This window comes from Protopterus annectens, chromosome 17.part0, assembly GCF_019279795.1.
Source record: "Protopterus annectens isolate FY-2018-M chromosome 17.part0, PAN1.0, whole genome shotgun sequence".
NCBI classification, from domain to species: Eukaryota; Metazoa; Chordata; order Ceratodontiformes; family Protopteridae; genus Protopterus; species Protopterus annectens.
In genome coordinates, this window is record NC_056751.1 from 343,190,835 (window position 1) to 343,215,805 (window position 24,971).

General features: G+C 42.7%; 1 protein-coding gene across 1 annotated transcript in view; it reads right to left on the bottom strand.

Moving 5' to 3' along the window:
- Positions 1-24,971, bottom strand: part of LOC122791730 (signal peptide, CUB and EGF-like domain-containing protein 2) — a 1,774,756-nt gene that overhangs the window by 500,725 nt on the left and 1,249,060 nt on the right. Inside the window, exon 13 of the mRNA XM_044059635.1 lies at positions 5,624-5,707. Coding sequence (XP_043915570.1) covers positions 5,624-5,707 — 84 coding nt within the window. The remainder of the gene's footprint in view (positions 1-5,623; positions 5,708-24,971) is intronic.

The window sequence follows — 24,971 nt, forward strand, 5'->3', positions numbered from 1 at the left end:
TAGAAGATGCCTGGTGGGAGCGGTAATGAGCCAGTCATCTAAGTATGGAAATATCCAGAATCCTTGCAGTCTCAAGTGAGCCGCTACTACTACCATGCATTTGATGAACACCCTGGGGGCTCTGGCGAGACCAAAAAGCTGAGCTCTGAACTGATAATGTCACCCAGACGAAAGCAGGGATATCTCCTGAAACACTTGTCTATTTTTATGTGGTAATACATATCCCGGAGAACTATTGAGCATATCCAATCATCTTTCCCTAGAAATAGGAGACTAGACTGAACAGTGATCATCTAGAATTTTGTATGTCAAACAGATTTGTTCAAAACACTTACAGCCAAAATTGGTCTCCAGTTCCATTTTTTTGGCACTAAAAATTATCTTGAGTAAACTCCGGATTCTATCTGGTCTGGTAGGACCTCTGGGAAGATTCTTTTTTCTAGCAGTTTTTGTATTTCTAATATTGTTGGTTCTCTCTGACTGGGTGGAATGTCAGGGATTTTCTTGCCACTGTGGAGAGGTAGAAGAAAGGGTATGGTGTAGCCTCTGGTTATAATACTCTGCACCCAAACATACAAAGTTATTTGAAGCCAGGCATGTCGGTGCAGGGATAAACTCTCCCTGACTGCCTCCAGAAGAAAGCAGTCAGGCCTCCTTTCAGGAGCACTGATAGGGTTTATCAGGAAATGTATCCCTGAAACCCTGATATTGCAGACCACCTCTGCCACATGGATGGCATCTTCCATTAAAGCTCATCCCTCTGCCCTTGGGGGAGCCACTGCCACATGTGTCCTAGAAATACCCTTAGGACTTTTTGAACCACATTTTCCCACTCCTCTGGTACCTTAAAAAGGACCATTGAGGAGTAGTAAATGTATGCCCACTACAGAAAGGGTCTTTCCATCCTTTTCCCACCCAGGCAATGTTTCTCGAAATTTAGGGCCAAAAAGGGACGATTCATCAAAGGGGGCACTGACGAATGAGGACTGGAATGGCTCTGCAAATTTGCACAAGCGCATCCAGGCATGTCTCCTTATGGCTACACCCGATCTGGCTGCTCTAGTCGTCCCTTTGGCTGCATGTGCTCTGAGCCACATGAACAAATTTGAGATGAACTCTAAGGAGGCCAGCTGAGAAGCAACCTTATCTTGGACTTCATCAGGTATGGCTCCTGACAGGGTATCTGAAACTTCCTTAATCAGATCCTTATGGAATCTGGTGAAGTGTGCCATAAAGTTCAAAGACCGTAATGCAAAGGTCAATGAATATAAACCTGCTTTCCAAACCTATCCATTGCCCAAGACTCTCTACTGGGTGGATGAATAGTGGAACCTTCCTCTCTCAGTTCCTTTTTGATAGCCGCCACTACCACCATGACATATACTGACAATCCCTTTGCCCAAAACTGATGATTCTCAGGTGCGGTAATAATTTTGTTTGGTCTCTTGGGGATGGTGTCTATGGCATCAGGAGCTTTCTGTGCTTGTTGCGAGATCAACTTAATGAGCTTGTCAGTGGGCAGAGTAACCCAAGAGGTAGCTGGACGAGTGCTGAAGGCCTGCAGGTACACTGATTCCTCTAAAGAGGGTTTCTGGAATGTCCAGCCTCCCCTATGCTTAAGGATTTCAAGGATGTCTCCAAAGGAGACATCTTCCAGGGGTGACCGTGGGGACCACTCCCCTTTCTCGTAATCAGTGTCCTCTGTGATGGATCCCTCTGGGGAATCTTAAGTTTTTCCTCTTACACTTCCTCTTCTGAGGAACCTTCTCAGTGGGACAATCTGAGAAAGTTTCATCAGAGAACAAAACCTGTACAGGTGATTCCTGCAGTTTCAGTGCTCGCTGTCCAGGTACTGGAATTGGTTGAAGCTCTGGACGAGGGGGAAGGGTAGCAAGCTGCTCCAACTGGAATGGAGCCAACTGAATGCCCACATTGGACAAAGCCCTCTCCATGCCCTGGAAAGCTGGTATCCCCCCCTCCCAAAAAGGGAAGGGATCCCAGAACCGAGAAAGACTGCCTCAGAACCATGGTCCTTCCTGCTCCAAAGAAACTGCTTCCAAGGCCGACGCCAGGGTACAGCTAACACATGCCAAAGCCCTGAGGTGCAGGGATGGGTCAGAAAAAACTGGAGTCGAGTCCTGCCCCTCAAAGCTGACAATGCAGCCATGACCTAGAGAGGTCTCTGGTAAAGAAAGAGCCTAAGAGCTCCAGGTAGGGTTCGGCACCAGAGATAAAGACCTAGCCAGAACTAAATCAGATGACACCAGGAAAGTTGAAGCTGGGATCTCCAAGTCCTCAATGGAGGACAGAGAAGGAGGAGGAAGACTAGTTGGAATTGATGAGGGAAAGGTGCCAGCACCAGGAGAAGGAGGAAGACCAGTTGGAGTCGAAGAAGGAAAGGTGCCAGCACCAGAAGGAGACAGAACCAAGGACATAGGTGTAAAACCCCTCACCACAAGGAGCTGATCTACCATTTCCAACACATCTGATTCAGTCAGGCTCTTGGTAGAATGAATAGACTAGGTAGAAGGGGATATAGGCTGTTCCAAAAAGGGGCTAGGTAACTATAAGGGTACAGAAAGGAAGGGGAGTTAAAAAAGAATACATACCGATATAAATATAGCTATAAATTTTATATATAGGTTCATAGGTTGGTACTGAGCTATATGCCCGAAGGCATATATTAGCCCAGCCAAGTTGTGCGGTATTCACCGCCCCTTTAGTAGTTCCCTAGACCCTTATACTAGCAGCTAGTACCCTTGGCCCCTATCTAGTAGTGCTGTTGGCGTGATCCCGGTGTGAACTTTCTGTTACCCATCCACTCATCAAGGTTCCTCTTGAAGAGTGACAGTGAGGGGCTCTGTCTTATGTAGATCGGGACCCTGTTCCATAGTAAGGGAAGTCTCTGTGAAGGGAATCTATCCCTCCAGCATGTTCTATTCATTGTTGTGTTGAGGTTTATATCCCTAGAGCGTGTAGCTCAAGTAGATTTGGTTTTGCTAAGATGGAGCATGTTCAACAATTCTGGGTTGGACATGGCTCTGTACGTTAGACAGAGATCGTCTCTGAGAAAGCGGTATGCAACAGTGAACAGTCTTAGCTTTTTCAATCGTGCTGCATAGGGCAACTGTTTGAGGCCAGTAATCCTCTTGGTAAGGTACCTCTGTGGTCTCTCCAGCTGCTGGAGATGTCTAGCCAGGTACATTCCAATTGGTGCATTGTATTCAATAATGGGTCTGATGAGGGAAGAGTAGAGGGGCACCATTACATCCTTAGATCTTGATGCAAACCCTTTCAATGTGAGATGGGTCACATAGAAGGATTTTCTAACCACTTTGGCAACATGGTTATCAAAGGAAAGCTGACTATCTACTTGGGTCCCTAGATCCCTGATTTCTTCTTCAGATTTCAGGGGATACCTCCTATGTTGTAGTTTGCGGGTACACTGTTTTTTCCAAAGGGGATTACTACACATTTTTTTGCATTTAGCTTGAGACCATGGCTTTGACACCATGCATCAGTCTCATTTAGGCCCCTCTGGAGGATATCCATGTCGGCCGGAGACTCTATTATAGCACCCAGTTTGCAGTCATCCGCAAACTTAGTCAGCCACAGCCCTTCCGTGCTTGCCTGTACTTCTGAAAAGTATATGCCAAACAGGAGGGGCCCCAGGACAGAGCCCTGAGGCACACCACTCATTACCGGTCTGGATTCGGACATAGATCCCGCTACTCTTACTTTATGGGATTTGTCTGAGAGCCAGTTTGTGATCCATCTTGTGACGTAAGGGTTTATGCCCAGGCTGGTGAGCTTATCAATAATACCTGAATGGGGAATGGTGTCAAATGCTTTAGCAAGGTCAAGGTAAGCCGTGTGTACCTCCTTTCCCTTATCTATATATATATATATATATATATATATATATATATATATGTATGTATATATATGTATATATATATATATATATATATATATATATATATATAAGTAAAATCTCCTGGTCCTCGCTGTATGAGATATCCCGTTCAGAATGTCGGTATTTCAAAACTTCGAACATATGGCCTGCAATTATAGGGGTTTCAAAGTTTTGAATTTTGGCATTCTGAAGGGGACCCATATATATATACATATATATATATATATATATATATATATATATATATATATATATACACACACACACACACACACACACACACACACACACACACACACACACACACACACACCTGAAGAAGCGTACTTGTATGTGCGTGAAAGCACTTGTTTGATATATATTTTGAATAAATCTTGTTTGCTCATCATCGTGGAGGTCTCCGCCTGCTCTATTTTGTGGTTAGTTTTTGTACTTCTAGTGGAGACCCTTGGCTAGTAACTTTCCTGTTGTTCCTGATAATCTACCAACTATGATAGTAAAGAGTACCAAAAGGTATGGAAAGAAAGACCACCAATGATGAGAAGAGTAAAACACTGAAGTGTTAAAAAGAGATACAGAAAGGAGCTAAATGAAAATGGGTAGCTAAAAAGGAAAAGTGACAGTAACTATTAAAGCTAGAAAAGGTAACAAGATGTACTAATACTGAAAAAAATATAAGAAATAAATCACTTAGCTTAAGAGCCATTGGCAAGGTGCCTGTCTCAGGAAGCGGCAAACGAGATCTGAGGTCATCTGGGAAGGAGCATTCTGGGTAGGACTTAAACTTTGGTCCTTGCAGGCTGTAGTAATGGCTGAGTCTGTTCCGATATTGGAACAGAACCCATTTGTCAACGATTAAATGAAGATTGACAACATCAAATTGTAAGCTTTTTCTTAAGCTGTACACAATATAGAACTGAACAATACCCCACATCAAGCATTTATCCAGAGTTTGTCTGTATCAGTGGACCTACACAACAAATAGACTTATCCGCTTTGTACAAATACACAGTTTATCAGTTTGCACTACCTACAACCATGTTGATTCCTAACCACTGCTGACAAAAACATGGTTCTTTCTGACATACAGTGTTGACTGTTACTGAATGTCATCCAGCTGCACACTGACTAATTATAATCAAATACAAAATATATGTTTTCAAATAAACATGTATTAATTAGTATCAAACATGTTAGCACAATACAAAACAAAACAGTCAGAATGATGTTTAATATTTCAAAAAGCATTACACAAATATTTTAAAATACCTTCAGAATAGTGGAAATTATGCAATCATACAAGGAAAACAAAAGTAAAATGCTTTATTTCATTAACTTAAAGGGTACATAATCTTGGATGGGAAATGGGGAAACACTTCAACCACCTCATAGAGTATGTCTTTTTACAAAGTTTATTTCAGGGATTTGCAAAACTGTGATTTATAGAACTGATTTATGCAAAAATCATAAGTTTATGTTATGCATTCTAGTTTGTACCTACAAAATAGCATTTATGATTTTACACTGCAAACAAGTATTCCACTGTATTGTTTAACTCTGGTTTTAGCTTTTTTACTCTGTGCTTTGAGTTATTAAATTTAACTAATTCATATTCTTCATTGTACATAATGAATAACTGCATTTCTCAGTCACATACGTGTAATACATAACTCCAATAAGGACAAGTCACATGCCAGCTTTACTTACCAAGATATGCAGAGTCATTTACTTTACTACCTTCAGCCGTATGATATGATGCACCACAGACAACAGTATAGGAACCTTGCAATCCTAAAATGCAGAAAGATAAGAGTAAAATTCCTTGTTTGTTTGTTTTGTTTTTATCTGCTAGGATTTATAAAGTGTAAAAGAGTATTTCAGAACATGCAGTTTTATAAACGTGATGGGTAAGACAATAGCTTGTAAGTAACACTGTGTTAAAGTAGCCAGCACGTGTATCAAAGTGCGCTTCTAAATATCTCTTAGAATGGCTCAAGACATAGGAAAGTTTCTTATATTCAAAACTGTTCCTGGTAATGTGCCTTATTTTGCAAAAGTGCAGCACCATATTTTCATCTTCAAAACACCTTTCTGCATAGTGTTTCACAATCTGCAATCTACTACTTTTCCCTGTTTTTAGATGTGCTTTTCAACTTTCTTCCACTTGTGATCATTGTTCTTACTTGGTTTTCTGCAAGAAGTAGGCTGAATCAAATGCTTCAATGACTAAACGTGTAGTTTATAGTTCTATGATTACGTCTGATTCATGAGTAGGTTGTATGCTGGAGTCTGTTCAAGTGATAATTACTTAAACTACAAATTACTGCCAGTCTTAACATTTGCTATAAAAAGAAGTTATGTTCTCACCATAACGTTCCATGTTTGTAGTCCATCTCGCCCGTCATTCTTACATATGGGTTCAGAGCTGATCCACAGCTCCAACTCGGCCGATTACAAAGCTCGAAGTCTCTAAGTTGGCTCGTGGCATAGTAGGTATCCCATAATGCACGAGTAAGAATCCCCAGATCTTCTTTGCTGCCATCTATAAAAGTGATATAAAGTATTTCCACAAGGAAAAACAATGATGAAAGGTCTCCAACCCTAAGGAAGGCAGACACTATCTTGTCTCGAGATCCTCCAAGGATACACGGATGGGGGTAGGTGGGTTCGTAAGAATGAAGGGCGAGATGGACTACAAACATGGAATGTTATGGTAAGTACATAACTTCTTTATGTTCTGTAGTCCTATCTCGCCTTCATTCTTACATATGAGACAGCGTCCCTAGCACCTTTTTCTCAGGTGGCTCATGGGAATATACTCCTAAGAACCATGGAACCAAAGGAGGCTCTACCCCTAGAGGCCAAGTCCAATTTGTAATGAGTAATAAAGGTATGAGGGGTAGCCCAAGTTGCTGCTGCACATATACTGTCCATTGGTATTCTGGCTTGAAAAGTGGCAGATGTGGATACAGATCTGGTGGAATGATCTTTAATTTTGAATGGGAGTGATTTGCCATTAGAAGAGTAAATAAAGGATATGCAACTTGAAATCCAGTTAGATAGCATTACCTTGGAGTCTGGCATTCCTTTTCTCGTCTCCGAAAAAGATACAAATATTTGGTCTGATCTCCTAAACTCTTTGGTTCTATGTAGATAGAACCTTAACTGTCTGTGTACATCAAGTTGATGAAACTTATATTATGCTTTGTTTGTATGATTTGGAAAGAAGTCTGGCAGTTCAATAGTTTGATTAATGTTTGATTGTGAACAAATCTTGGGGACGAAGGAAGGGTTAGTGTGAAGGGAAACTATCTCTATGAAATATCAAACAAGAAGTTTTGACAGAGTGCTTGCAGCTCTGACACTCTTCTGGCAGACGTATTCTCCAAGATAAATGAACCAACCAACAGGGAAATTATTCTAGACTGGATCTAAGTTAATAACCAACCCCAACTGTACACAGCTGGTACTCTTCCCTGATGACCTCAGCGACCATTGTCTAACCTATATCATAAAACATAAGGCAGGAAACCCTCACCAGCACAAATATAAAACAGTTAGAAACAGGAAAAACGTTGATGCTGCTATATTCCAAAATGAATTAAAAGCAGTTGACTGGTCAAAACTAAAAAAAATCTAACATTAGAGGAGTGCATAGATCCCTTTAACACTAAATTCCTAAGTATCCTTGATACCCATGCTCCAGCACATACAATGAAAACTAGATCAAATACAGCACCATGGCTCACAAAAGATACCAAAGCTAAAAAAAAAACTAGAAACAGAGCCTGGGCCAGCTGGAGAACAATTAAAGCCCCACTTGACCATCTAAAATATTGTCAACTCAGGAATGATACAAAAAAACTATTTTACTGGATAAAAAAAGCTTCTACCAAAATCTCCTACAAAAACACCATAACAACCCTCAAAAGTTCTGCGCAGGCTTAAATCAACTACTTTGTCCAGGTCATTCCACCACCCCAACCCCGGCTAACTACACCCATAGTTCCCAAGAGACCATAGCTAGTGCTAACTTTTTCACTGAAACAATCCAATCCCTAGCAAATCAACTAACCCCCCTCTAACTTAAACCACACACCTAATCTACCCAATAATCACCCCGAATTTAGCTTCCAACCAATATCCACTAGCTTTATCAAAACATTTCTAAAAAAAACTAAAACCTACCACCCTCACTGCTGATCTTCTCCCTGCAGAGTACCTAAAAATAGCTGCAGATGCCATTGCATATCCCATATCTATCCTCATCAACAGAACCTTATCCGAATACGCTATCCCCTCCCGCTAGAAAATATCTCACGTCATCCCACTCCATAAAGGTGGTAGCTTCTTAGACATATCCAACTATAGACCCATTGCCATTCTTTCCCCACTAGCCAAAATAATGGAGAAATGTGTCCACAAGCAACTAATGCAATAGCTTACACAGAATAACTTAGTATCCAACGCCTAGAATGGTTTCAGGCCATACCACAGCACCACCTCAGCCCTCCTTTCCTTTACTACTGCCATAAACCAAAGCAGGAATGACAATAGGCTAACCTCTGCCCACTTTCTTGATCTATCAAAAGCCTTTGACATGGTCAACCATGAACTTCTCATTCTTTCACTAAAATCTATTTCCCTCAACAAGCCTGCTATCCAGTGGTTCCAGTCCTACCTGACTGGTAAACAACAGGCGGTACTATGGCAGGGCAAACTCTCCAGCCAGCTACCTCTCTTACTTGGTGTCCCCCAGGGGTCCATACTAGGTCCACTACTCTTCTCTATTGCATCTGGAGCATTTCTCCCCAGGCATCCGCTGAAAACAGGGTCTGTGAAACCTAGTCGGACTTTCCCGGTCAACAAATGATAAATAAATAAAATAAAAATATTTTTATCAACAACCTTCACACTGCTATCCCTAAAACTACCTGCATTCAATACGCAGATGATTCTACTCTGATCTGCTCAGCCACCTCCCCATCCCAACTGCAAACCTTAACCAAAATACATATAACATTATCGAGAACTGGCTCAACAACCAACGCCTACTTCTGAGCCCCAATAAAACTAAACTTCTACTCTTCTCCCCCACTAGTAGATCCACCACACTTTCATTCTCTGTCACATCTAACAATGGTACCACTATTCCCCCAGATAATCACACCAAACTGCTAGGGGTTATCATAGACAATAATCTCAAATTTGATTTACACGTCAACAAAACCATACAGACCATCAATAAGAAGCTTGGATCACTGTATAGAAACAAGACATTTTTAACCCCACTGACTAGGACTGCAATCACCCGATCACACCTACTCTCTACTCTTTTATATGCCTCGCCTGTACTCTCAAACCTCGAACTAGGTAAGCTGTCCCATAGCTACAATCATACGGCCAGATTCGCCACTAGCTCCACTTATAGAACCCACCACTGCCAGAACCTTAAACAACTAGAGAGGCTAGAACTGCCCAGCTTAATTCAATTCAATCAACTCTTAATAGCGCACAAAATTTTGTACCACCCTGAGGATACCCCTCACTTAAAAATATTATTAAGCCATATAGCAACCTAAGATCCCTATGGTCAGCCGATAAACTACTGGTCCAAACCCACAAAGCTAATGCCTCTGCTGGTGAATCCATGTTTGCCAACTTCGTTGGCAAAACCTGGAATTTGCTGCCAAACTATATAACCCTACAATCCTCCAAAAGTCTCTTAAAAAAAAACCTCAAACAGTATCTCAGATTGAATTGGCTATACCCATCTACCAATCCTGATTAAGTTATAAACTAAAAGCATATTCTGTAATTATCATAACTTGTAACTACATCACCAAGCTCTGCTTCCAATCTGATGTCTCTTACTTTTAATTGTGTCTGTCCATGAAAATTGTGAGTCCCTACTAGGGAACACTACCAAGCCATTGTATACGATCACTTTGTTTTTATAATTGTTTGCTAACTTCTGGGTTATCTATGTAAATTTGTATATGTGGTGATTTTCTCCCCGGGCCTCCACTGAAAATGGAAATGTATCCAGTCGGACTATCCCGGTAAACAAATGTAAAATAAATAAATAAATAAATAAATAAATAAATAAATAATGGCTACCAGAAAAATGGTCTTCCATGAAAGGAACTTTAAATCACATGTATGTGAAGGTTCAAAAGGTGGTGAGGTAAGTTTTGAAAGAACAAAATTTAGATCTCAGGGAGATATGGGTTCTTGAAAAGGAGATCTTTGTAAGGTAGTGCCTTTTAAAAATGATCTACACAATCTGTGAGCCATAAGATTAGGTTCATGTTGTCCCAAATGAAAATTGGAGATAGCTGCTAACTGAACTTTGATTGTAGCAGCAGCTGATCCCTGATGAAAAAGTTTGGTTAGAAATTTTAACACTAAGGGAATGGAGGCTGTGTATGGATCTATGTTCTTAGCTTGTACCCAGACAGAAAATCTTTTCCATTTGCTAGCGTACAATTTTCTCGTAGGTTTATGAGATGATGTCAGGATATGTGTAACCACAGGGGAGAAATCATGAAGCCTGACTAGGGATGAAAGTGGAGCAGCCACGCTGTCAAGTTGAGGGTGTGGAGACAGGGATGGAATGTGCCTGACGTGTCAAAAGGTCTGGTACTGGGTCTAGAGTCCATGGATCGTCCAGAAGGTGAGGCCCGAGAAAGGGGAACCAAATCTGACAAGACCAGTAAGGAGTGATGAGAATCATTCTGGTTCCCAAAGTCTTTGCTTTCTGGATCACTTTCAATATTAGCAGAAAGGGAGGAAAAGCATAAAGAAGTCCCGAGGGCCAATTGTGGACGAGTGCGTCTCTCAGTGTCTCCCGGGGGGGGGGGTGGATAAGGGTGAACAAGCTGCTGCATTTGTTGTTCATTGGGGTGGCAAACAGATCACAGCAAAGCTGTCCCCATTTGCAGAAAATCTGTTCTGTGACTTTCTGATTCAGAGACCACTCATGAGGCATCAAGATTGCCCTGCTGAGCTTGTCGTCTATCACATTTGTTCTTCCTGTGTTGCAACTGGAAAGCATTGGGAAGATATCACCCACTGCCAAACACGTAGAGCCTCTCAATATAGGGGGTAGGATCTGGTTCCCTCTTGTTTGTTTATATACCATACCACTGACATATTGTCTGATTGGATTGCTATTGTCCTTAGAGGAAGAAAGTCGTGAAGTGCTTGCAATGCTAGTAGCACTGCTCTCATCTCCAGAATATTGATATGCAAGTGAGCCTCATGTTCTTGCCATGTGCCTTGGACTGTCCTTCCTAGATAATGCCCCCTCCACCCTATCTGGGAGGCATCCATGGTCACAGTAGCAACATGTTGGCGAGGAATGAATGGTCTCCCTATCGTTAGTTGATTGGACTGGATCCACCAACGAAGGTCCTTTTTGCAAGATTCCATTATTTAAACGGGATGAGACAGAGGCAGTTGCTGAAGAGACCACTAGGAAAAGAGTAGCCATTGTAGAATTCTCATATGTAGTCTGGCTAGTGGAACTAGAGTTATAGTAGAGGCCATGGTTCTGAGAAGTTTGAGCACTGTCTTCGCTTTGACCTTGTGTCGGGGAAGCAGGCTGTATATTTGTTGTCTTAGATTTTGCACATCGTCTGAAGGAAGGTGAGCCATCATTGTGACTGTTTCTTTTTTGTGCCTATAAAAGTCACATATTGAGAGAGTGACAAGGCAGACTTTTCCCAATTTATAGTAATGCCTAGCTGAGTGCAGACTCAGAATGTTGAATCCCTGGCTTGTAGAAGTAGGTGCCTGTGGTGGCAGTCAGGAGACAGTCGTTCAAGTACGGAAACACTTGGAATCCAAGAAGTCTCAAGTGAGCCATTACTACCGCCATGCATTTGGTGAACACATTGGGGGCTGTGGTGAGACCAAAGAGCAGAGCACAAAATTGTTAATGACTGGCTCCCAGCCAGAAGCATAAATGACTCCTTGATGCTCTGTCCATTTTTATGTGGTAGTACGCATCTTGGAGGTCTGTGGAGCACATCCAATTGTCTTTCCCTAACAGAGGGAGTATAGACTGCAGTGTTACCATTCGGAACTTGGACTTCTTCACTGATTCTTTTAACTTGCTGAGATCCAAGATGGGCCTCCAGTCCCCTGTTCGTTTTGGCACTAAAAAGAATCTGGAGTAAGTTCTGAATCCTATCTGGTCTGTGTGGACGGTTTGGATGACTCTCTTTTGAAGCAACTTTTGGACTTCTATAGTTGCTTGAGCCCTGTGATTGGGTGTAACATCTGGGATTTTTTTTGGTTAGATGAGGTGAAAAAGAGAAGGGTATGAAGTATCCTCTGGAAATTATTCTTTGCACCCACTTGTCTAGTGTGATGTTGTACCAGGCTTCTGGGTACAAGGATAAGTGACCCCTGACTGGCTCCAGAGAAGCGCAATCAGGCCCCACTTCAGGAGCGCTAATAGGGATGTCCATGAAAGAAATCACGGCCACCCTGGTTTTAATAGTTAGTCTAGTATTGATAGCTTACTGTTGTTAACTTGTTGCCTCTAGGGAGATGTCTATCATTATTTCCTGCTCCTCTGCCTCTGGAGAAGGAATCACCTTCTGCGTCTGGGAAAATTCTCTAAGATTTCTTGAACCACATTTTTCCACCTCTCTGACCTCTAGGGTATGGTCTAGAAGGGATGGAAAAATGTATTTCCATGGCAGAGAGAGTCTTCCCTTCCTGCTCGCATCTGGTGAGTGTGTCTTTTAACTTTGGTCCAAACAGAGAGGAGCCATCAAAGGGGGCATTGTAAATGTAGATTTGAAGGACTCTGCAAAAGTTGCAAAAGCACATCCAGGAGGGTCTGCTAAGGGAAACTCCTGAACACACTGTCCTGTTCGCTCCATCTGCTGCGCAAGATATCAGCCTCATGGAGGAGTTAACAATAGAGTTTAAGGTGGACAATTGAGCAGTAATCTTCTCAGGGACTCCTTCAGTTAAAGTACCTCAGAGAGCATCTCCTAGCTCTTTTAGGAGATCTCTTTGAAGCCTTGTGGAATGAGTGAGGTAATTCAGCGATCTGAGTGTAAAAGCCACTGAAGAAAAAATAGGCTTCCCATATCTGTCCATCGTTTGAGACTGTTTGTAAGGTGGGTGGACAGATGAGGAAGTTTCTGCTAGTTCCTTCTTTGTGGTTGCTGCCACCGCCATGGCATCTACAGGCACACCTTTGGTCAAAAACTCTTTTTCTCTAGGAGCTGAAAGAAATTTGTTTGGCTTTCTGGGGACTGGTTCCATGGCATCAGGAACTTCCCACACCTTTCGACTCAAGAAATCTAACAGCTCATTGAAAGATGGAGACACCCAAGAGGCTGAAGGTTGAGACCCGAAAGCCTTCAGGTACACTCTCTCATCAGAAGGGGTGATGGTGGGCCAGCCAACTCTCTGTTTAGGGATCTCTAGGATATCTACGAAGGAGATATCATCAGAGGATGACCTAGGGGACCTTCTGACTCCTCGAGGTCAGTGACAGAGGTGATGGACTCATCAGGGGAGTCTATGTGCTTCCTCTTGCAAGTTCTCTTCCGAGGAGGCTCCTCAGAAAGATATTCTGGGGAGGTCTCGGAAGACTGGGGGCCACCCAATGGGGGCTCCTGAGGCTGCGGGTCTCTGCTGTCAAGAGAGAGATGGTGCTGAGACAGAGGTCGGAGCTTGAGGGGCAAGAGCATTGGTACCCTTGTGTGGAGCTGAAGATCTAGACAGCACACTCCTCATCATCTCAAAGGCAGATCTCTCAGGCTCAGAGGACACCATGTGTTCTGAGGAAGCAGAAGTAGTCCTCAGCTCCAGAGCAATCGGCTCTGAGACAGACGTAGGATCCGAGCTGAGCTGACTCACACAGAGGTAGACTTGGAACCAAAGAAGTTCGGGTCTGAGCGTCCCCGTCAAGGCCGATTGATGAACTTCGGCTCCTAGACACCAGGGACAGCACTGAAGGTGTCGGAGCGGAACTCGGTTCCGAGACAGTTGGGGTGCTGGAACCAATGGTTTCACAACAAACAGCACTGATAGCTCTGGTTCCAAAGGATCAACATGGCTTGGAGGAGGAACAGAAGCAGGTAATATGGCCTTAGACGGCTCCGGAACTGATTTGGTCAAAGCCGACAACAAATTTGCTAGCGCCGACTTCAAAAGTCTAAGCACCAGTCTCTTAACATCCTCCTCAGAAAGACTCTTAGAGGATCTGGAAGACAAGGTAGGGGATCGAGATTTCTGCAAAATTGGAGATCTGAGTGTCAGGGATACCGGTAATAAATCTCTTGACCGACTTCAAGGTATGGATTCAGTTACTGGCTCCAAAAAACTTGGGGCCGAAATTGGAATTTCTATGTCAATAACCTCGACCGGCTCTGAAAGCAGAGGAGCCAAAGAGGTAGAAGAGTTGTCAATTTTGGCAATTTTCCCTGGAGGTCCTGATTTAACAGTCGGTGTAGGAGGCTGTCTTTTTACTGAATTGATCTTCTCTTTTTTTGAAAAGGGAGACCTGGAATGAGAAGAGGAAGAGCTGGCTAAATCCTCCTCAAAAGAAGGTTTAAGGAGACCTTTCAACATCCGTTTGTTCTTCCTTTCCTGGAGAACCCGGGAACTAAAAGAATGGCAAAAGGTACCTGTCTCCTGAAGATTTATGGCTCCCAAACAATAGACACAAATATTATGCCCGTCAGTCAAGGACATTTTTTGTGAGCATTTTAAGCATTTCTTGAAACCTGAAGGTTTATGGTCTTTAGTTTTCTTAGACATACTACCACAACAACAATCACAGATTACATGTGTAGAAAGATAAGAAGAAGAGAGGACAAGGTCCTCTAACCTAAAAGGGTCTAGCCCTGCTCAAGAAAACAACAAAGGGGAGAAAGACAACAGAGGACTAGGTCCTCTAACTTAAACGGGCCTAGCCCTGCTGAGGAAACAGCACACAAGGGAAAGAGGCAATAGAGGACTAGGTCCTCTAACGTAAACGGGCCTAGCCCTGAACAGAGGGGTAGGCAAGATAGAATAAACAAGCACAGACAAAGGCTAGAATAGGTCCCATCTAAAAAAAGGACCTATGCCTAAGAATGATTAGCAATAACTAGCACACAGAAAACAAAGGGATACCACTAAGGAAGGCCTGTGGAAGCGATGGCCAACAATTAGCAACAACAATTTGCTATACAAATTCAAAAACACACTAACTACTACAAGTTAACAACAGTAAGCTATCAATACTAGACTAACTATTAAAGTAAAAAAAGAGCACTATAAAATATTAGAACAAAATATTCCAACTTAGCCACGGCCAAGAAAGAGAACACTTCTGAACTCGTAGACGCGGCAAACAAGATCTGGGGATTCTTACTAGTGCATACTTTTTGTCTGATTTGGTGAAGTTTCAGCCAGAAACTAGTAGTCCATTGGTCGTTTTGGGCCAATTCCTAGCTCCCTTCAGCCCCCTGCTATAAAACACGCTAAGCAGCGTGGCCGATTTAGCGAGTTACCACTGTTGCACACAAGAGCAGCGGCGGTTAAACAAGGTTAAACTATTTGGGCCATCTAAATTCCACTCTTCCAATTTTCCCTTAAAACTACCTTCCTCGAGCTGTACTGCTGATCTAACCAGCATATCCTATAACTGAAAAGTTCATCTCTACTTGATTCCCAAGTAGACTATTCTCTATCTGTAAAGCCTAGCACTTACTCCTACAGTACTTGCACCTTGATAAAGCACTCTTATTATAGATAGTACCCCACCAGCCTAAAACCCACTTCCCCCGGAGTCCTTTGAAAGTCTCTTTATCTCCTACTTCTAGTATGTCGAGGGATCAGTTGCTAGTGTCCTCTCCAGCTCAACTGGTGAACCTGGGAATATTGAGGCAATGTTACAACTGCCTCATGTACACAGACAATCCTCTCCTTCTCCCACAAAACACAAATACATGCGAGAGATGCAACTATACGGCCAAACTGGAGGCTGAGCTCTCTCAACATAGGACTGGCAAGACCAGACAGGAGGAGAAGGTAACCACACACAATACATACCCAGTCACACATGGTACCATCACAACTTCAAATCATACACATACTCACACAAAGACATACTGGAGGCTCTGATCAAAAATTTACCAAAACAGCAGAGGCCACCAAAGCAGACACCCAAACAACTACCACCTCACGACCCAACACATGCAACACATAGACCACACAGTCAGAGTGTCAAACAGTCACAGCCCTTAAGGCCAAACAAAATGCCAGACACACTTGTCATTGGTGATTCCATAGTCAGACACACTGGCGTCCCGCCACCAGACTGAGTAAAGAGAAGGTCACAGTAAGCTGCCTGTCAGGCGCTAGAATCCGCCACATAACGCAAGCACTCAGGTCTCTCAACAGCAGGTACAAGTACGACTCAGTCATTGTCCACGCTGGTGTCAACGACCTGAGACGTACCTCCTTGGACTATATGAAAAGGGACATCGAGGAGCTCTCTGATTATGTAGCCCAGGCAGGTATGACCCTGACCTTGAGCAGTATCCTACCTTCACCTAGAATGATGCCACAATACAGTGATAAGATGATCAGCTTTAATAATTGGCTTAAATTCTGGTGTCATTCAAAGGGGATCCAATGTCTGTCTGCCTGGGATGACATGCTGGACAAGCCACGCTGCAAGGGACGGCTTGCACCTGTCACCCTGGGCTTCGGATATTGGCAAAGGCTCTTGCCACCCCATAGTGCCTTTTTAGGCAAGGCTCAAATTCTAAACCTACCACCCTAGAACACCAAAAGGAAAAAACTAAGGGTAATGCTGCTCAATGCCAGAAGTCTCAATCTCAAGATGCACGCACTCGAGGCCCTTCTCAATATGGAGAACATCGATGTCTGTGCTGTGACAGAAACCTGGTTCAAGGCTCCTGAGAGCACCCCAGCACTAACAGGTTTCACCTCATATCATGCGTTCCGCCCCAAAATCCGGACAACACCAAGAAAGGAGGGGGGGTGTCCATATTCATAAAGGACACCCACACCTCAAGGTTGGTGGCAACGCATGATGCATCGGAGACCATCCAGGTGCAATTAACCATAGGCAAGACTGCTCTGCAATTTGTAGCATGTTACAGGCCACCCTCTCAAACTCAGGAACCTCACATGGCCTTCCTGAAAACATTGGAGGGGATAAATGTATCTCCAAACACCATCATACTAGGTGACTTTAACTACCCTAATATAGACTGGGAACACTACTCAAGCCCGAACACTCTAACCCAAAGATTCCTGGAGTTCATAAACTCAAATGCCATGGAACAACTAGTCACCATCCCACAAGAGGAGAAAACATACTTGATCTCATCATCACGAACATGGGATCAAAATGTTCAACACCGAAGTATACCCCTCACTGGTGAGATCAGATCATAAACTAATCTCGCTGGAGGTCCTCATCCCCCACCTGAAACAAAAAGACCACAGTGAAAAACTTCTCAAAAGCCGATTTCACACTTCTAAAACTAGTGTGGTCTCCTTTAAGGCCCCTGAGCCAGTGGTAAACATTACTCAAACCGCTGAATCACTTACAAATGCCTTCTACCAGCACCTACAGGACTGCATGGATCAGGCAATCCCAAACAAAACTAAGACTCTCTGTACCAAAGGCAAGCGTCCAGTCTGGTGGACCCCAGCCATAAACAAGCTCTACAACAAAAGGAGGAAGCTACTACAAGATAGAGCAAAATCCTTGAAAGGTAAGACACCTTTGATCATTATAAGTAAAAAACTAAGCGCTCTCATAAAATCATCCAAGGCAAATTTTGAGAGAAAAATCGCCAAGGACTCTAAAGAGAATCATAAGGCCTTCTTTAGCTATGTTAGAAACCTAGGAGGAAACTCCCAGATATGCTCAGAATTAGTTCAAAATGATGTGAAAATTACTGAACCTACACACATTGCCAACATACTGGCTGACAGGTTCAGTGCAAACTTCTCCCCCGGGTCCCCCTCAAAAGGAGAGATATCTATTACAGAGGATTGTAGCCCCCAAACACCTGCAACGCCCAGGTGAGAACTGCCCTCACTAAGGCAAAAACACAGCATCCATGGGACCAGATGGTGTCCCCGGCTGTGTGCTTCATGAACTCAATGAGAATTAAACCCACAGTTAGGACAGCTGTTTAATCTTAGCCTCACCTCAGGATACACCCAAGGAGTGGCGCCGGCGACTGTGGTCCCACTTCATAAGGGCGGTGCCTCCACAGACCCTGGAAATTACCGCCCATTAGCTTGACAAGCCTTATCTGCAAAGCCATGGAGAGGATCATAATGGAACTCATAAATAAAGACATAGGGAACTTGCAGACTTTGGATCCAACTCAGTTTGGCTTTGTCAAAGGCAGATGAGCCAAAGAGGTAGAAGAGTTGTCAATTTTGGCAATTTTCCCTGGAGGTCCTGATTTAACAGTCGGTGTAGGAGACTGTCTTTTTACTGACTTGATCTTCTCTTTTTTTGAAAAGGGAGACCTGGAATGAGAAGAGGAAGAACTGGCTAAATCCTCCTCAAAAGAAGGTTTAAGGAGACCTTTCAACATCAGTTTGTTCTTCCTTTCCTGGAGAACCCGGGAACTAAAAGAATGGCAAAAGGTACATGTCTCCTGAAGATTTATGGCTCCCAAACTATAGACACAAATACTATGCCTGTCAGTCAAGGACATTTTTTGTGAGCATTTTAAGCATTTCTTGAAACCTGAAGGTTTATGGTCTTTAGTTTTCTTAGACATACTACCACAACAACAATCACAGATTATATGTGTAGAAAGATAAGAAGAAGAGAGGACAAGGTCCTCTAACCTAAAAGGGTCTAGCCCTGCTCAAGAAAACAACAAAGGGGAGAAAGACAACAGAGGACTAGGTCCTCTAACTTAAACGGGCCTAGCCCTGCTGAGGAAACAGCACACAAGGGAAAGAGGCAATAGAGGACTAGGTCCTCTAACGTAAACGGGCCTAGCCCTGAACAGAGGGGTAGGCGAGATAGAATAAACAAGCACAGACAAAGGCTAGAATAGGTCCCAACTAAAAAAAGGACCTATGCCTAAGAATGATTAGCAATAACTAGCACACAGAAAACAAAGGGATACCACTAAGGAAGGCCTGTGGAAGCGACGGCCAACAATTAGCAACAACAATTTGCTATACAAATTCAAAAACACACTAACTACTACAAGTTAACAACAGTAAGCTATCAATACTAGACTAACTATTAAAGTAAAAAAAGAGCACTATAAAATATTCGAACAACAAAATATTCCAACTTAGCCACGGCCAAGAAAGAGAACACTTCTGAACTCGTAGACGCGGCAAACAAGATCTGGGGATTCTTACTAGTACATTATGGGATACCTACCATGCCATGAGCCGACTTAGAGACTTCGAGCTTTGTAATTGGCTGAGTCAGAGCTGAGGATTGGCTCCGAACTGATATGTAAGAATGAAGGCGAGCTAGGACTACAGAACATCAGTACTTTACCCTGTACTACATTTTTCAGTTATGTGACCAACTTACCTAAATCTACAGTTTTATTTTCCAGTGTGTGCAACAGCACTTTGTCTTACAACCATATACTCCCCAAAGAACACTTAGATCTACCCACCAAAACCTAATCACCATCCACAAACCCAAGCGCCCAGCTGGTCAACTACTGCTTTCCTTCACCCTAGCCAAAAAATGGAATGTTCTGACCTCCACTCTTAGGACCTGTGATAACCTCGAAAACTTTAAAACTCTTCTTCATTTTCACCTTTGCTCAAACAGGAAATGCAACTGTATTCTTTACCCTATACCTCTCAAGGTCTCCTCCACTTTTACTCCTGGCTAACCTCTCACCTACCTAACCTTGCTCATTTGTATTATGTATAAATAACTATACTGTAAAATCTAGCCTCAAGGCCATTTGCCTGTCTTTTACACCTAAACAAATTTGTAATTGTTTGTTTCTTTATGAATGCTACCTGTTTATTTGTCAGTAATGCAAAGTTTCTTAGTAATTATTCATGTAACTATGTATTGTTGGAGCTTTTCTCCCCAGGCCTCGACTGAAAACGGACTCCCTGAGCCCAGTGGACCTCCCCAGTCATCAAATTTGAATAAATAAAAAAATAAAATATAAATAACTTACAATGATGCTCATACTGCTTACTAATGTACATATTTAGTACATGTATTATACAACAATCTGTGTTTGTCTATGCATTTGGCCTGGGTCATGGCTGAAAACTGTGCTTGGATGAACCCACTTACCAAGTTATTAAATGCATACACACGTATAGGTATAAACAACAAATAAATAAATACATAACTAAATAAATTCATAAATAAATAAAAAACATACAGCCATACATAGAAATACAGCTGCTTCTGAAATTAATTATTTATTGCCTAACAAGAAATCATCGATGACAATCTCTCTTAAGGTAACTATCTTCCAGATCGTTACAAGCTGAACTTACAAAAATATTTTAGAATGATGCAAAACATGGAAAAGCTGCTTACATTCAAAGCTGTTATTTTAATTTGATTCATTCTGCAAAAGTGATGAGCAGAACTTTCACAGCATGGCGTGTGACTTGCTTCATATCATATTATTTTAAATAACACATTTTAGTATGGTCTTACGCTTTATTCTGCATACGCTTTACTACTAGGAAATGTGTTCAGGTTTATAATGTTTGTATATCATTGTCAGTGTACATAACTTTTGCAGATATTCCATGTAAGCACTGTAAAACCGGCAATCAGGTTTGCAAGACAAGGAAAATGAATGCTAATACATCCTGTGATATTACATCCCATGGGAAAAGTGCAACAACCAACACACTGTCCCAATGGCAGTGTTTCGGGGGTTTTGACCACCAAATACTTTCAGAATACCTCCGCCTTAAAACAGCTGTCAACATGACACATGTTACTTAATAAATGGCATAGGATAAAAGTGGTCAAATGTAACTGCAAGGTAAAACTAAAATAAAAATACAATGAAACAACACAAGTACATAAATACTTAAACAAAAAGCTAAAATATGACAAGATAAAATATAGATGAAGCTAAAAGCATAAGGTTAGGGAATTGATAATAATAATCACAAAAATAATAACAATAGCAAAAATAATAATTTGACACATAAGGCAAGATTCATAAAGATGCATTGCACTTCTAAGCAAACCTTGCTCAACTAAGCAGCACAGTGAAATGATAAATATCCAAATCAAGGCAAGTAAACTGTTTATATGGAGCCAGAAGCACTTCAAGGTATTTAAACTATCTGTTTGGCAACTATACAATTGAATCCAGGAATGGAGTGAAAATGTGTATGTAGACAAAGTTATGTAGTCAGATACATCCACCAAAGCACAAGACACATTAATATAGAGCTGTCATATACTATGCTGAGCAATCTTGCAACACCAAATAAATATGAACTCAAGAATATTACATCTCAGTATAAGGCAGTGCTTACAGAAAGTACATCTGTGTAAGTAAACTAACCATAACAGAAGACGCTCGAATGATCACTGGTACAGAAGCTTTGGCTATATGGGTTACCTACTGCCAAGGATATAACAGCCGACCAGCTTTCAAAACTTCAGGGCACCTTCCATATGCCCAAACAATTAGTCAGTTCGAGCTGACTAAGAAGACAGGTATGGGCGCCAAACCCTTCAGTGCTTTCATGCCAGCAGAGACAGGGAGGCTGAGCCCTGAAATGACAATAACAGCAACACCAAAATGATGTGTTTACACCCTGGCATAAACAGCAAAAAGCAAGGATGATGTGGGGATAGAACAGCTACTGCAGCATTGATCATTCGAATATCTACTGTTATGGTAAGTTAACTTACACAACTGTACTACCTTAATCATATTGATCACTACTGCAGCAGCCTTAGCTACATGGGTAGATTACCACAGATTACATTTTGCAGGTGTAAGGAGAAGGGTCCAGAAGACCCTGGAAACTGGTCCTAGCAAAGCCTGATCCAGACCTAGAGAAGGAATCAAACTTATATTGATTTGTAAAAATATGTACAGAGGACCAAGTTGCTGCTTCTAGTATACTTCTAGAACCCAACCCATTCCAAACAGCCACAGATGAAGTCAAGGCCTTGGTAGAGTGGGCCTTGACCTTGCTTGGAAGAGTTTTGTTGGTGTGAATATAAAAAAAGATAATAGCTTTAGACAACCATTTGGAAATAGTCCATTTTGACAAAGGCTGTCACTTTCTCTTACCTTCACAAGAAATGAACAATTGTTCTAAAGATCTGTAGACTTAGTTCTGTTAAGGCAGTACCAAAGTTGTTTGTGAACATCCAAGGTGTGGAGTATCCTACCGCCCTCATTAGGGTGTGGAGTATCCTACCTCCTCATTAGGGTGTGGAGTATCCTACTTCCCTCATTCTTAGGTTCATGAAAGAAAATAGGGAGATGGATAGTTTGGCTTAAAGTAAACCTCAGACACACTTAGGCATTAAAATAGGATGGGCAGACATGCTGAAATTGCCATTAAATGAACCTTGATGGAGAAGTAAGAAAGACCATAGGATAGTAACTCACACAAATAGTGTAAAACCAGAGAACAACTAACCCTGGATGGGTGCTGGTTATGTTGCTGGCACCAACTACAAAACCTTTTCAATTTGCTAATATATTATTTTCTTTTCCATTTGCTAACATATAATTTTTCAGTAGAAGACTTTTTGCTGCATCACACTTGGGTTATCTGTCTGCAGGTAGCCCTCAGTCAGCCCGAATACCAGAGACTTAGTATTTCTGCATCGGATACTGTCGCTCCAGGACTGACGTCAGGTCATCAGGGGTATAAAAACAGGCAGTTGACACCATTACATCAGTTTTTCTTGCTCCAAATGTCAGGAGCCCCCCAAATAGGAAGCTAAGTTATGGTGGGGAAAACAACACCAGTAAAAAGTAAATACCAACAGCAATATTCCTGAAAGGGGTGAGTAGCAGCCATAGAGAGAGAGAGAGAGAAAAAACAGTGGGCTGAAGGGAGGGAAACCAGGACTGCAACAGTGAATACATTCATACATCTACATTTATGGTAAGTGTACACAACTGTACTATGTTCTTCGTCTTTCACTGTTGCAGTCATCACACTTGGGTGGATTCCCAAAGCTGAAGAAGGGTGGAGGCAGTCAAGAAGAGTTAGGGCTGGCTAGTATGTCTTTCAGGACCGCTGTTGCAAAACCTGCCCTGGATTTAGCAAAGATAGGCAGGTGGTAATGCTTGGTGAAGGTGTGTACTGAATTCTAGGTAGCAGCTTCTGGTATGTCCCTGGTAGAGACTCCTGAGAAATGCTGTAGAGGTAGATGTTGCCCTACTGGAATGTGTTCTGACCCCCTGAAGGGTTGGTTTCCCATGGTGCTTGTAGCAGAAATGGATGCAGTGTGCTATCCATTTGGAAATTGTTAGTTTTGAAATGGCCTTGCCCTCTGCCCCTGTTGCAAAGCTGACTATTAACTGGTCAGATTTTCTGAAGGGCTTAGTCCTATCAAGGTAGAATCTGAGCTGTCTGTGCACGTCCAATGAGTGCAAGATCCTTTCCCTTTATTTTGAGGATTAGGGAAGAAAGTTGGCAAATGGATGGATTGGTTGAGAGCCAAACTGGATACCACTTTAGGCATGAAGGAAGGGTTAAGGTCTGAGGGAAACCCTGTCAGCATGGAAAATAATGAAGGGTTCCACAGCCATAAGTGCTTGTAGCAAAGACACTCTTCTAGCTAAAGTGATGGCCAGAAGCAAGGCTGTTTTCCAAGAGAGGAATTTTAAGTCTGCTGATGCAGCAGGTTCAAAGGGGGGAAGCGTGAGCTTTTTCAATACAAAGTTAAGGTCCCAAGCAGGGGTGGGTGCTCTCCTTAGTGGCCTTAAGTTGTTTGCCCCTCTCAGGAACTGTTTGATAAGAGGGTGCGAGAAAGGAGGAGGCACAGTGTTGTAATGAGCTGAAATGGCTGAGGCATGTACCTTAATGGAGGAGAAGGACAGGCCTTTGTGGAGTAGATCTGCTAAGTAATCCAGGATTAGAGGCAGGGAGGGCAGAGTTGTGTCCTCTCCTTTAGATAGAATCCAGGAGCAGAACCTTTTCCACTTATCTGCATATGATTTTCTTGTACTGGGTCTTCAGGCTTCAAGAATGATGTCCAGCACCTGCTTGCTTAGGGTTGCTGGGTGAGAATTCAAGGAATAAGCCAGGCTGCAAGATTTAGGGTTTGCAGTTGTGGATGCAAAATCTGTCCCTCCTGGCTGAGAGAGCAGGGTTGGGTTCTGGTGTACGTGCCAGGGTGGCACCGATGATAGGCAGCGCAGGAGTGGGTACCAGTGCTGGTGGCCAGTCCGGGGCAATCAGAATTGTCCTTGGTCTGTCCTTTCTTATCTTGAGTAATACTCTTGAGAGAAAGGGCAGAGGGAGAAAGGCACAGAGTGAGAGATTTACCCACTGAAAAGATAGGGCATCTACTTTCCAGGCCCTGCTGTGAGGACTCCTGGTGCAGAATTTGCTGAGCTGGTGGTTGCAGGGGGAGGCAAAGAGATAGATCCACCTCTGGGGTCCCCCATTTCTGAATCAGGAGGTTGAAGGTGCTGGGCTCCAATTGCCACTTGTGTGGGTCTAGAGATTTCTGCTTAAGTCGTCTGCCAGTGAGTTTTGTTTGCCTGGTTGGAAATGAGCTTGCAGATGGACTTGCATGGCCAAGGCTGTGTGCCACAGGGCCATGGCTAACCTGCAGAGTGGGTAGGAGTGGGTTCCCCCCTGCTTATGTACCACATAACTGTAGTGTTGTCTGTTTTTATTGGCAGTTGTCCTGGAAAGAGTAGGGATCTGAAAGCTGTCAGGGCATTCTGCACAACTAGCATCTCTTTTTGGTTGATGTGCAGATGAATTTGACTTGGACTCCAGTGGCTCTGAATGCATTTGTCGTCCATGTGTGCTCCCCAGGCATAGTATGATGTGTCTGTGGTTAGGGTCCGGG